This window comes from Populus alba, chromosome 4, assembly GCF_005239225.2.
Source record: "Populus alba chromosome 4, ASM523922v2, whole genome shotgun sequence".
Classification (NCBI taxonomy): Eukaryota; Viridiplantae; Streptophyta; class Magnoliopsida; order Malpighiales; family Salicaceae; genus Populus; species Populus alba.
Window position 1 is genome coordinate 3,317,959 of NC_133287.1, and position 14,762 is coordinate 3,332,720.

A 14,762-nucleotide genomic window follows, 5' to 3' on the forward strand; every position below is an offset into this window, starting at 1 on the left:
TAAAATGTATCACCAAATATACCAAGAGGGATGTCTTGGTTGATAAATAAATTAGATTGGGAATATCTTTATCATCCAAAAATAAATAAATAAATAAAATAGCTACCACATGTTTTTATAATTTTGATATGAGATTTTATAGCCCTAAAAATTTTACTCCTTATCAAATGACAAGATTAATTAGGAAAAAAATAATGAGCTTACCGTTTCTTAGGAAATTATGTAGAAAACAGCATTGTGTCTGGCCAATTATATATTTTATTTTGATTTACTGCAACAAAAATCACAGATAATAACAACCATTGCAACAAAAAATCAATTGCATAAACCTTTAGATCCATTCTTTTTTTTCTTTCTTTCTTTTTTCATGATTTATGCTGTCAATGCTCCACTTCCAACCATTCTGAAAGTTATAATATTCTTACATAGGCATCGGTAAGGGCTATTTCCCCTCTAGTAATTAACGCATATAGGGCTTGAAATTCGAACATATTATAAAAGAGAGTCGCATAATAAAAGAACATGTTTATCAAAATTTTAGTATTGTAATTAAAAATAACTCTTATTTTTTTGAAATTTTATAAAAAAAATATTATTAAAAAATATTACACACCACAAACAATACAAATATTAATATTTGATGCTTCTCTTGCTTGTAGCCCGAAAATATTTTAGAGTGTAATAGCGGTTGTTTTTTAAAATGTTTTTTGCTCGAAAATACATCAAAATAATAGTTTTTATTTAAAAAAAAATTATTTTTGATAATAATAAATAAAAATAAACTGAAAAAACTAAAAATTTAATTTTAAATATAAAAAATTAATTTTTTTAAAAAATATTTATAAAACATAAAAACAAATAACTTTGTCAGAGTAATGGCAAAAAGATTACAAATGGATAGATATTTAATGTTTGAATCCAAGAATAAAAGTAAAAACAAAACTTGGCAATGTTTGTGGGGAGAAATCATGCGTACAGAGGACAGGCACCCTATAAGATAGAGATTGATCCTACCATAGTTTTAAAACTCAACTCGGTGGTCAATCTGGTCTAATGATCGGGTCACGGGTTAAATAAGTTGACCCGGATAAACCCAAAAATAATAAAAATCAAATAAAAAAATCACGGTCAAACTTTATAGACTCGGATGTTTTTGACAAATCAAATAAAGACTTCTATAGTACAATTCCCCTCTCTTATCCCTCTCTCATCAATTCACTTTCCAACCACAATTAGATGCTTTTGCATATAACAAGAAAACAACAGCAATGAAAAGAGAGAGAGAGAGAACACATGGGCATCGAAATAGAAAACAATAGCAATCTTGTATCAATGACAACACTGACATTCATGTATGGAACTTTGAAGAGGGGCTTTTCCAATCATGTCTTGATGCAGGATCTTTTCTAAATCAGGGATGCTATCTTTAATGGAATCTACAGAACCGTTGACAACTACCCGCTTGTATGTGGGCACTACAGGGTCCCATTCCTTCTCAACCTTCCAAACGCCACCAGGTCTCACCTGGTCACTAGAGAGTTATACGTTGTGTCAAGGTAGGGGTTGCCAGGCTTGATGAATTGGAGGGAACGAGTGGGATCACTACGAGAGGCTGCTAATAAGGGTAGAGCCCATTGATAGAGGGGACGCCGTGTTTGGGGTGGAGAAGTATTACAAGCACATGAGCTATGAATTGAAATTGGTTTTCTTTAATTAGGTTATCTCTGTATGGTGTCTACAATTCTGCAGCATTGGTCTTCGTCGTTTTGGCCTTTTAAAAGGCCAAAACGACATCATTTCATGGCTATGTGTATATATAAAAAAAGGGGCCTGATCTTAGCCGGGTTTGCCCGGGTCACCCGGGTTGACTTGCCGAGTCGACCAGGTTTCACCGGGCCAACTCCCAAGCAGGTTTTTACTTAGACCCGGACCGGTCCCAGGCCCGGGTCGATCCGCCGGGCTAGTCCGGGTTTCAAAACTATGGATCCTACACTTGATGTGGTCGGTTTGTAATTAATTAAAGATAGCCCAGTCAAGCGGCAAAAGGAGGAGAAAAAAATGAGATTCTGGGGCTAGGAATTAGGGGTGATTATTTTTTATTCGGTTTGGTTTTTATATATAAAAAATAACTAAACTGAATTTTTTTAAAAAAAAACCAAAACCGATTCAAACCGATTCAAACCGACTGGTTTCGGTTCGGTTGAGTTTTTAGGATAAAATAGGTTCAAACTGGTTTGGCTCAGTTTTTCGGTTTTGACTTGGTTTTTTCTTGTTTGGCTTGGTTTTTTTTATTATTTAAATTTGCTTTAATGATGATAGCATGTTGTCTAAGAAAAAAAATATTTTGATAAAAATACTTTATAAAAAAATATTAGTATAATTAATAAGATAAAGGGGTTTTAGGTAGTTATATTTATACACACACACTATTTTCATTTACACTATCTTCATTTTAAATCGTCTAGATTTTTCTAGGCATCTCTTATAATTGCTTTTTGATTTTTATTAAACAAATAACATAGAAAAAAATGTTTGATTTTTTTATATTAAGATTAAATATATTAATATAAAAAATAAGACTTAAAATAACAAATTAGTTTGTTTCAATAGAGTTTGAATTGTAACTCTTTTTAAATAAAAAGTTAACGCTATATAATTAAATAAAATAAATTAAAGGGCTCCACTTTCCATAATACAATATGAGATATATTGATTTATATTTGTTTTTTTTTTTTTGTCACTATTCATGTTAACGGCGCTTACTCTCTTTTTTCTCCGACGTTTAAAATATCTTTGCTCTGACCCACGTGGACATGGTTCAGGTCGGGGGCCCGCAGCCCTGGGACCACATCGCTTTTTTTCTTAACGTCTCTCGTGCTGCACAATTGACGTGTTTGTGCTCAATTGTGGTCCTGTGCTCTTGATGGCTTAATTTTTCTCTTTAGTCGGCGGATACATGAATCTATCTATATGTTGATTTTACTCCCAGATGTTGATATCCCATTTAAATGCATAACCAACTTGGGAAACTAAGAATTTGATTAATTTTAAGGAATTGTCCTATAACTAATGAGGTTTATTCCTTATCTTGATTTTGTAGATTCATCATTAATAATATATTCAAATAGATTTTGAGGTTTTAGAATAGCTAGATCCTTTTTGTGTTAGAGTGTGTTTGCGGTTGTTTTTTTAAAATTTATTTTACTTGAAAATATATCAAAATAATATTTTTTTTATTTTTAAAATCAGTGTATCAAAATGATATAAAAACACCAAAAAAAATTAATCATTGTTTGTAAAAATCATTGATTGTAAATAAAGAAATCCTTTTATCGTTCATGCATTTTTTTCTTCACAAAAAACATGTTTTTTTATATATATAAAAATCATTGTTTGTAAATAAAGAATTAATCATGATTTGAAAAGTAAATTTCAATAAAAAAAACACAAAAATAATCATGAATGAATAATTCATATGTTATAGAAGAAGAAAATGAAAGAATAAATTATTTGAGAAAAGTATGTAAAATTAATGATAAGAAATAACAAAATAGATATTTTAGTGTCATTAAATATTCATTAGCTTTAGTTTTATGATTTTGCATATTAGTTTTACATATAATTAGTTACAAGTATAAAAAGCTATAATTTTATTTGAAAACTATGATGAAGATGGATAATATTTTAAATTTAATTTTAATTATTTTATTTATATTTAATTTTATTAAAACTTAAGAGAATATATATATATATATATATATATATATATATATATATATATATATAAACTAAACAGTAATATAAAAGAAAAGTCAAGGCTTTGGACTAAAAGGGTAGGAAGCCTCTTCAATAATGGGGTAAAGAAGAGGAAATTTGTTGTTGTTTGAGTCCATTTGTGATTAATAATTTTGATAGGAGTGTATCATCTCAACAAAAAAAAAAGAAAAAAAGAAAGAAAGTGAATAGATGCTCAAATATAAAGAGAGTAGACTTCTAGCCTTTGGAATGTAGGAGATGCCTTGCGCGAAGATGTCTTCAAAAATAAGCTCCTTATTTTTAACCAGTCATTGCTTTTGATTAATATTTTTAATTTATTTTTGGGTTGATCTAGGTCAATCCATCAAACCTGTGATCTTATCATTAGATTGGGTCAAATTTCAAAACTATAATTTTTTAAATGAATGGCATGGTAACATGTGTCTGTATGTAGTGAAACACTAAGCCTTATTTTATTATTTTTAATATGAGACGTAATTTTTTAATATTCTGACGGGTGATTTCTATTCGAATTCATGAATATTCAAAGACATAAAAATGTAGTAATTAATTTAATGGCTTTCATCTCAGGTGAACACATATTCGGTTGCCAGTGTTGAAGTTCAAGGATTAGTAGTACTGAGTTTTCTTTTCTTTTGTTTGTCTACAAAAGTATATGACAAGTTTGACATAACTATGGTTACTGTTCTCTTCATGGAGAGATGCGAGACCATGCAAACGTGGGGAGCGCTGGACTTGGTCTGAGACAGCCTACCGAACATGAAACATGCCTTGGAAGGAAAATATAGCAAAGAAAAAGAGTGTAAGATTGGGTTTCGGCTGCATGCTTGCTACTAATGGCAAGGCGGTGCATGCAGGATGCAGCGGCCCCAGGGTGGCGAAACCGCTTTTGTCATTAATGCCTTGTTGATTCGTGTCAAGATTTTAATTTGACCAAAGGGGAGCCTCCAAGCGATAAGCATGAATGAATCAATAAATAAAGATATATACTCTAATTTATAACCCTTTAAAGCTGTAAATTCTCAACAATACCATTATTTAATGCCACATTAACCCTATGCTTTAAGAATCTTTTTTTTTTTTGAATTTATTTCCCCTTTATTTTAGCCCCCTCTCCTCTCTCTGGACATTTGTTTTGCAAGATATTTTTTTAATTTTTATATGTTTGTTTTTTATAAAAATATTAGTCAATATATTTATAATATCAACATCATCTTCGTTGTTATTTGTTGTTATAATAACTGTCATCTTCTCATAAAATATACTCCATGTAAAATACTATATTCCAAACAAAATCACACTAAATTTATATGTTTATTGATGGCATTTTATTTTTTTAATAGATAATATAATTTTTTTAATAGTATACGTCATCATTTATAACTTTCATAAGACTTGAATAAAAAAAAATACAAGCATGAATTTTAAATCTATAAGTAGAGCAGTAATTATTGAACTTCCAAGTAGCATCTCGTCCTCTTTGTTTTATGAATTTTGAAATGACTCATCTGATTATCTCTTTTTGGATTAAACATGATATGATGTGAATTTTTTTCAACTATCAAGCTGGACCAGACAAACTTGTTTAGAAATGTGGTTAAGTTGTTTTTCAAAATATTTTTGTGTTGAAATATATTAAAATAATTTTTTTTATTTTAAAAAAATTATTTTTAAAATTAACACATAAAAAAATTAAAATATAAAAAAATTAATTTTTTTACAAACATAAATTAAAATTTTTAAAAATACGATTCGCATCGTTTTTTCTAAATATTTTTTTCACAGAAATAAAGATTAGAAAAAAGAAATCACAATTATTGCATGCGTGTGGGTGGTAAAGTGCATGTACGATGGTCCAATTGTTGGTCAAATAAAATCAGATTGGATTGTTTAGAAAAGGAACTTGTTAATTTGACCTGTGTAACTCCTTGAACGGAGACCAGTGTAATTCTTCAACAGGCCCTTGAAGACCTGTTTCTTTAGTTTACAGGCTCCAACAAAACAGTCCAGCTACTTAACTTTGGGCCGTCAGTGAGGTTCGGAGGTTGACAAGCCTCCTCCTCCTTCATCTCTCCTTCGTTTCCACTTTATTTTACTTAGCGCCCTTCTTTTCTGGTTTCTATCATGAAGATCAAAATAGTTTTCAAACCCGTCTAATCTAACAAATTAACTTTAAAAATCCAATGTTTAGAGCTTATTAAATTGGATTTTTAATTAAATTAGATAAGTTATTGACCAGATAAAATTTAATTAACTCGGTTAACTTGATATAAAAAAATAAAAATTAAAGCAATGTTATTCTGATTAAAAAAAATAGCCGGTATGGTTAACAATGATTTATGTCCTTTTCCATATCATTCTTTAAATTGAATCTGACAACCATATGCAAGAAGGGGGATAATATTCATTGCAATTCACTTATAAAATTAGATTCATTTATTTAGGTTGTATCTTGTTAGTATCATAAATAAATAGATAGATCAAAACGTATTTCGTTGGAGAAATGAGAATATATATATATATATATATATATATATATATATATATATATATATATATATATATATATATGAGATAGTCTTAAAACGAATTCCCTTTTCTTAAAAAAAAAACCTTCAAGGACATTATAACATATTCTTTCTATCTCCACCTCTTCTATCTCGGGCCAATAATTGAATGCGGATCAACTCCAAGCGAGTGTGTTTGAGAGTGGAGTTCTGGTTGTTTTTGAAAATGTTTTTCATTCTAAAATATATTAAAATAATATTTTTTTTATTTTTTAAAAATTATTTTTGACATTAGCATATTAAAATAATTTAAAAATATCAAAAATATATTAATTTAAATCAAAATAAAAAAATAATTTTTTTAAAAAATATTTTTAAAACACAATTCAAAATGGTGCCATGGTTTGATTTGTTTTATTAATAATTATAATTATGATATTATATAACCAAGGAGAAGCAAGACTGCAGGAGAGCCTGGGAAAGCCTATTATATCCGAGCCCACACTAAAGGAGGAAGGTATAGGGCTTGGACCACCACATATAAAGTCATGCCATAACCACCCGAGCCGCAAAGCCTCGAGCTCCTAATCCATGAACTTCAACACCGGCAACCGAATATGTGTTCACCTGAGATGAATGCCATTAAATTAATTACTACATTTTTATGTCTTTGAATATTCATGAATTCGAATAGAAATCACCGTCAGAATATTAAAAATTACGTCTCATATTACAAAAAAATAATAATAAGGCTTAGTGTTTCACTACACACATAGACACATGTTACCATGAATTTCTATAGTGAATTATCATTTTGCCATTCATTCAAAAAATTATAGTTTTGAAACCTGATCCAGTCTAATGATAAGGTTACGGGTTTGATAAGTTGACCCGGATCAATCCAAAAATAAATTAAAAATATTAATCATAAGTAGTGGCCGGTTAAAAATGAGGAGCTCATTTTTGAAGACATCGTCGCGCAAGGCATCTCTTACATTCCAAAGGCTAGAAGTCTGCTCTCTTCATATTTAAGCATCTATTCACTTTTTTTTTTTTTTTTTTTTTGAGATGATACCCTCCTATCAAAATTATTAATCACAAATGGGCTCAAACAAAAACAAATTTCCTCTTCTTTACCCCATTATTGAAGAGGCTTCCTACCCTTTTAGTCCAAAGCCTTGACTTTTCTTTTATATTACTGTTTAGTTATATATATATATATATATATATATATATATATATATATATATATATTCTTAATTTTTAATAAAATTAAAATATAAATAAAATAATTAAAATTAAATTTAAAATATTATCCATCTTCATCATAGTTTTCAAATAAAATTATAGCTTTTTATACTTGTAACTAATTATATGTAATCACAAATGGGCTCAAACAACAACAAATTTCCTCTTCTTTACCCCATTATTGAAGAGGCTTTGCACCTGAAATAGGTGCAGAAGTTTATTTTGGTCTGTGCTTTCGTGATTTGCCTCGATATCAACCGAGAATAACTAATTCCCAACAATCCCGATGTTCTACCAATAGTCCTTCAAAGGCGTTAAGGCAAGGGTTGATGTAATTGAGTCGTGATAGGGTTCTCGTAGGGAAGGCTCGAGCGAATTTGGAAAATCCTATGTGTGGGGGTTTCTCTCTCGATCAAATCTTTCACTGATGGAAAAGAACCAGTTGATGAGGTTTTTCAAGTTGGTGCAAGGGCATGTGGTTGCCATAGTGAGAGCGGGTACATCCGGTAATGATAGTCTTAAAACGAATAAGTTGGTGTAATGATAGCCTTACAACATAGTAACGTTACTAAAATACCTACAGGGTACAAATTCCTTTAGCTAGCGTACAAAGGTATTTTCTTTTCTTTTCATCATAGTTTTTTTTTATTATTATTCTCAAGTTTAGTGAGTGGTGATGCAGTAATTTTATATATAAATATTATTATAACCTAATTTTTTTATTTAAAAAAATCTAAAAAAAATAAAAACAAAAGAAATTCCAAAACATTTGTTTTTTACGTGTATGCATTGTTTTTAGTATTTTTAATGTCTTTTAAAAAAAAAATTAAAATTTAAATATTTATATTCAACTTGTTAAGATATTAACATGTCCATTTCAAAAACATTAATTAATGTTTCTCATCAATTTGCGTTGACATTGTATTTTTTTAAAAAAAATTAAAATACAAAATATAAGAAAAGTATATATATATGACAACACCGACCACTAGCCAGCATTAACCACCGAGATTCTCTGATCCTGTCCTCACCAAAGCAACACTCCACCGCCCATCTACAGTTGATTTGAGAAGCCTTTTCCACACGTGTGAGCAACCTCACACTTACATCGGTCTCTCTTTTCCTGTTTTCTTTCATTTTTGCTAACAGCCACCACCATTTTTAGCCTCCCCTAGAAACCATTAGCTCACCGCCGTGAAAGACTAACTATGGTCAACCCCTTTCCTTTCTTCTTCCACTATCAGACGTCAGCCTCCCCTCATCAACCAATTTTTTTTTTTAATTCATCATTTTTTGTTTAATTTGTTAGTAATTAAGTTTTATAATTTTTTTTTTTTTAATGAGATTTTCTTATTCTCTTTTAGTTTTTCCTCTATTATCAAATAAAATTATTGAAAATTTTTAAAAATATTTAAAAGATATATATTTTTTTATAATATTGGCAAGCATTTAGTCATTATTGCTGGTTTTTTTTTATATATATAAATCCAGTAAAATTAATTGGAGTTTGAAAGTAAGTGGTGAGGATGTCCACCATAAGAGGAGATTACGTAATGATTTCAATGTCTTGATATTGGAAAGTTATTTGTTCTCTTCACCCAGTAAAGAAAAAGAGAGAGGATTAGAGGGCTTAATTAATGAGGTATCGAGATGTGATCATCCCCTTTTCATCCGAGAGGTGTGCATGGTATCCATATCAATCACTAGACACATCACTAATTTCTGTCCTAGCTTGTTGTCTTTTTGTCATGTTAACGTAAATTGATCACAAAGGTCATTTGTAGAAGGATCGTTATTCTTTTAGCTAAATTTAAATTTATCTTTTTGAGGTTTGAAATAAATTCAATTTTTTTTCCATTGAAGAATTATATACATCGGTGTTTTCTTTTTAAGTTTCAATTACATGTTAATGTTTCTTTCAGGTTATCCTAACTAGCAGAGTCTCTAAATCTTTAAAATTGGATTAAAAAAATAGAATTTTCTTAAAATTAACTCCCTTTTATAATCAAAAAGAACCAAATAATGCTATATATATAATTTATATTTAAAAAATATAAGATACAAAGCCAAAATTTATCCTTTTTTTTATATGGTTTATATTAAAAAAATAGAAAATTAGAAGGAAAAAAATAGATTAGGAGGACTCCAAAAGATAATCTTAAAATTATGAAGCCTAATTGTTTTAGAAAAATAACATTTAAAATTTTCTACTACTACAAGGGTTTAATCATTAAGTGACAAATTAGCAATATATAATTTGATAAACCAATCTCGAATGTGATGTAAGTACAATTGACTCTTCAAAGTAAAAATAAAATAATTTATTTTTTAAAAAAATGAGCTTCATTGTTTAAACTTTCTCCTTACATATAATTTTTATTTTAATATATATTATATTACTTTTTATGATTTTTTTATTTATATTTTTAAAAATAAATAATTTACACTACATAATTTGAACCTTTTAAATGAAAGAATAACATCAAATTATTATAACTTTAATTAGATTTATTTTAATTTTCTCTTATTGATTGTTAGAGAATAATATAAATTATTTCTCGAAATTTCACATAACAGTTTAAACTATTAAGTTGAGATAATTCTTTGACATGATATCAGAGCTTTGATGACTAAGCAGTCACAAATTCGAATCTTATCATCTATATTTATTTAATAACAATTAAGCACAAGATAATGTGGGTATGTTCAAGTTTCAAGTTCAAAAGGCTTTAACTTGAGGAGGTGTATTACAGAATAATATAAATCATTTCTTGAAATTTCACCTAACCATTTAAACTATTAAGTTGAGATGTTATTTGATATTAGTCGAATTATGTTAACAGAATAACTTATACTTCCTTTTCCTTAACAAATACATAAAAATAAGCCATAAAAGCATTAATATTAGATTTGAAAACCATAGTGCTCACTGCTTAGGTTCAATTATTGGTTGACACGCTAAGCTATGATTTGAAAAAAAAAGAACAAGAGGCGACACTTAGGTCTAGTAGTGGTGTCTAAAGAGCCAATGCCACCACGAGACAGTAGAGCATGGATGGCACAGTTTTTCGTTTTGTGCTAATTGCCATGATCATATTCACCATGATGAAATTAATTTGAACCCCATGTTTAATATCGTCATCAACACATGATTACCAAAGAAGATAATCACTCTTATATTAGAAAATTGTTTGAGAACATTGTGTCAAAATATTCAAAAAAAATTTGTTTTGCTAAAAATGAATTTTTTTTTTTTTTTATATTTTGGATCGTTTTGATGCATTGATTTTAAAAATAATTTTTTTAAAAAAAAAAAATATTATTTTAATATATTTCAATATAAAAAGCTCTTTAAAAAATAATCATAACCACAATCACACTCCCAAACAAGTCATAATTTTATTTAATATTTTTCATGATTTAAAAGTGCAAGTAGCAGCCATGTATGCGGTGCCAATCCACCTGTTTATCCAATCAACATATGTATTAAATTAACTAAGTGGGTGTCACTTTCTTTTAGATTCTTTGAAACGATCGATTTCCCTTTGCTTTATTACTTTTTATATAATACGACATGGGAGATTTATAATTAATAGACTTAATCTATCATTGTAAATTAGGTCTCTAAATATAAGATATATTAATTCTCACTAGATAATATAAGTATTTTACGTGATTTATTTTTTTTTTGCAAGATTTATAGAGTGATTGAATTCTACTACTAGTTATGTAGATATTCAACTTCAGCGTCCAATATTCAAAGACAAATGGCGCTTTCCAATTTTGTAAGAACAATAATTTTGATTATTTTAAGAATACAGTAATTAATTCAATTTAATAAAAAAAACCAAACAAGTGATGTGTGTGTGTGTATTACCAAGCAAATAAACAAAACCAACTTAGGGTAATTAATGATTAGGGATGGTAATGGTTTTGCTCTTTGCACTTCCGATTCAAAAATTTTTAAATTCATTATATGTTTTCTCCTCCAAGATCCATTCAGAAATCTTTTTTTTTTAATATATAATTAAAATTCAAGTTTTTTTTTTTTAAAATACAACTCCATCCATATATAAATTATAAAATCATAAGATGGAGTATAAATTAACTTCTAATCCATACATAAGATCATAAAATATCTTAGTGAATTATAAGATAAAAATCCGTGTATTACATTACACCTCTATAAAACGAAAAAGAAAAATATTTTTAAAATTTTGGATGGGGTAACAAGGTGGGTAAACCCTTCACCAAATAAAACGATGTTGGGTTTTACCTTCTAAGATTATAAAATTCAATCCAATCAATTAAGTTAAAATCATAATCCCTAGATAATTAACCATATCCAAAAGAAAAATAAATAAAAATCTATTAAGTTAAAATCATTTTCTTATCAATATATCCGTATAATATAAAACAAAAAAAAATAAAGCTATTAGCTTTAGGTAGGTCATTAAAAAAGAAAATATGGGGTTTAGATGCTAAAAGCTGAAAAGGCTACTTTTATTTAGAAATGGATTTGAGCATTTGAAGGCAAGAAAGTCAAAAGAGAAATCAGGATCAATATGAAAGCGCGTCTACCATCCTGTCTTTCCAAGGTTGCTACATGGTGACTGCTGCTACTACTACCAGCAATAGTCAATAGTCAAGCAACCATATACTAGATCGCTAGTAATAAAACTAACTTAAAATTAAAATATTTATTTTTTTACATGATTTCAGATTTAAATTAATCTTGTTATTTATAATACAATGATAATTAAAAATTTATTTATATAATTATTAATTTTAATAACTTCAAGACCCATAAAATTAATTAATCGAAATACATACAAGTTAGCCTGAACATCTATATTAATAAATAAATAAAAACAATATTTAATCAAACCAGTTCTATTTATCCAATTCTCAACCTTGAGATCTTTTACCATAAGCCATTTTTTTTAATGTAGCTGATAATCATGCATGCTATTCATAACTAAACAGTTACTTCTAAAAGCCAAACCACGAGAAAAAAAACTCGTCAACTCGAGATTTTTCAGCGAGCGCACATTTGTGTCTAGGTGGTTGTGTACAGTGATTTCAAAGAAGTCACCCATCGTAACACTGTTCTGATCTAAACAAGTTTAACTTTAAAGTTCTCATGGGATTTGGTCTAGATAACACAATGTAACTTTCAAATCAAAATAGAAATAAAAAAAACATATATAAAATCAACTATATAAATAGGAAGATTTATGAACGTTAGATTCATTACCAATTAATTTCTTAGATAAAGATCCTCAGTGTTTTGGTAATCTCGCTGCGTAACAACAAAGTATGACACAATATGCTAAAATTGACATAATTATATTAACCAACCTTACCTGTGTACTAAATCCTAGTTGTTATGGTTTCTATAAAGAAGCCTTCTAATGAATTTAATGTCCTCGTAGATATTCTTGAAATTCTCTTGCAATTCTCCTTGACCTCCCGAATCTTGCACGTGCATATGTGCATAATATGTATGGCAAGTATATATATATATGTATGTATGCATGTAAGTATGTATGTATGCATAGTCATGAAGTGCATCAACTGCTGACCCAATTATGAGTTCCAATTCAAGCTAGAAAGTTGAAACGGTTGTCTCAAAACACCATCAAGAAGAGTACTTGGGTGGACCATTGGTGTGCTCTGTGGAAGCTGGTTGAGCATAGAAACAAAGGAGGTGTTATCCTCTTGAGTTCCGGTAATACCACTATTAAGTTCACCGTGAAAGCGCTTCCCTGATGAATTAGCCAACCCCACTGGTGATCCTGTAGCGTCGTTCCAGTACTGATGAGGAGGGAGGGTGCGTGTCGCCGTAAAAGTATTTGCGGAGACTGGGGCGGCCATGGACATGTTTGGCTTTGAGCTTGAAGATGGTAATTGAGAAATGGAACCATTTTGCATGCCATCTCCTGTTAGTATCCCTTCAAAGAAGGTATCTTCATTCACAAGTAAAGATGCATAAGTTGTGTGCTTTGAAGCTGAAGGGGGTTTCGGATTTTGGTGGCCGGAATTTTGCAGTGTAGCAAACATGCCCTCCATTGAATCCTCCTTGTCCCTTTGATCCATCGGTCTCTGAGAGTTGTTTTTCTTGTAAATCCGGCAGAGAACCCAATCATCAAGCTATAAACAACACACGAAGATCTCTCATCCCATAAGTACCAGACAATACACATCAATAACGGACCATCTTTAATAACATGAAAGCACCTAGAAGATGATGAACATACCCTTAAAGAGCCGCCTTTCTTGGTGGCAGAATCAGCAGCAGGGGGGCTTGGGCTAGAACTGTTTTCGATAAGGCGATATTCATGCATAATCCAATTGGTTTTAATCCCCTTCGGTGGCTTCCCACCATAAAAAACCAGGGCCTTTTTGACACCAACCTTTTGAGCTCCATTAGATGTTAATATAGGCTTATCAGTCCCGGTAGCTTTCCAATACCCTGAAGTTGCAGCTCTGTTAGGCCTAGCACCGTTGGGGTATTTCCTGTCTCTAGGACTGAAAAAGTACCACTCTTGCTCTCCAAAAGTAGCCTTGCCTGCGTAAAAACCACAAATCCAAAACACTGATTAATTAGAACTACATATATATAAACCAAGGAACTAATCAAGAACAAGCATCCACATGCTCTAAAGGTTTGATCACTTACTTGGCAGCTCCCATGGATCAAATTTGTATAGATCAATCTCAGCTATAATTGTAACGGGTAGCGGAACCGATGCAGCCTTCTTCTTTAGGTAGTGGACCACTAGCTCTTCGTCAGTAGGGTGGAACCGGAAGCCGGGTGGCAGCTGCGGGTGCTGTGACCGGGACGACGAATTGGTACCCTCCATTAATCTGGCTTCAATGATCTTGATTGAGGGTGTCTTGAATCAAGTACAGTACTGAGAGAATTAGCAGCTGGTGATTGAGCAGCTAATAAATTGGGCTGATACAAAGGACAGAGCAGGGGTGCCTAGACCATATCTTAAATGTTAATATTAGGTGTGGTGGCGAAGAGAGGATGTTCGGCACCATTTGATAGAGGTGCCAATTGGAGAGGGCTGGTCATCAGGTGACACGTGGAGAGCCTGAGAAGAGGGTAGGGTAACACGTGTCAATTATATGGATGCTGGGGACCACAGGGAAACATGAAGAGGGAAAAAATGGGGGATCTTATCAGGGTGGGAGAGCAGGGCAGGTTTCGAGGGTCTTAGG

The 14,762-nt window shown here is 30.4% G+C and overlaps 1 protein-coding gene across 1 annotated transcript; it reads right to left on the reverse strand.

Moving 5' to 3' along the window:
* Positions 1-12,766: 12,766 nt before the first annotated feature.
* LOC118047350 (NAC transcription factor 25) lies at positions 12,767-14,555 on the reverse strand. Its single transcript, XM_035056623.2, has 3 exons — positions 14,215-14,555; positions 13,793-14,103; positions 12,767-13,685 (listed from the first exon to the last, which is right to left on the reverse strand). Exons 1-3 carry the CDS (start codon positions 14,396-14,398, stop codon positions 13,122-13,124), a joined length of 1,059 nt encoding a protein of 352 aa, XP_034912514.1. The 5' UTR covers positions 14,399-14,555; the 3' UTR covers positions 12,767-13,121.
* Between the last annotated feature and the right edge of the window lie 207 nt (positions 14,556-14,762).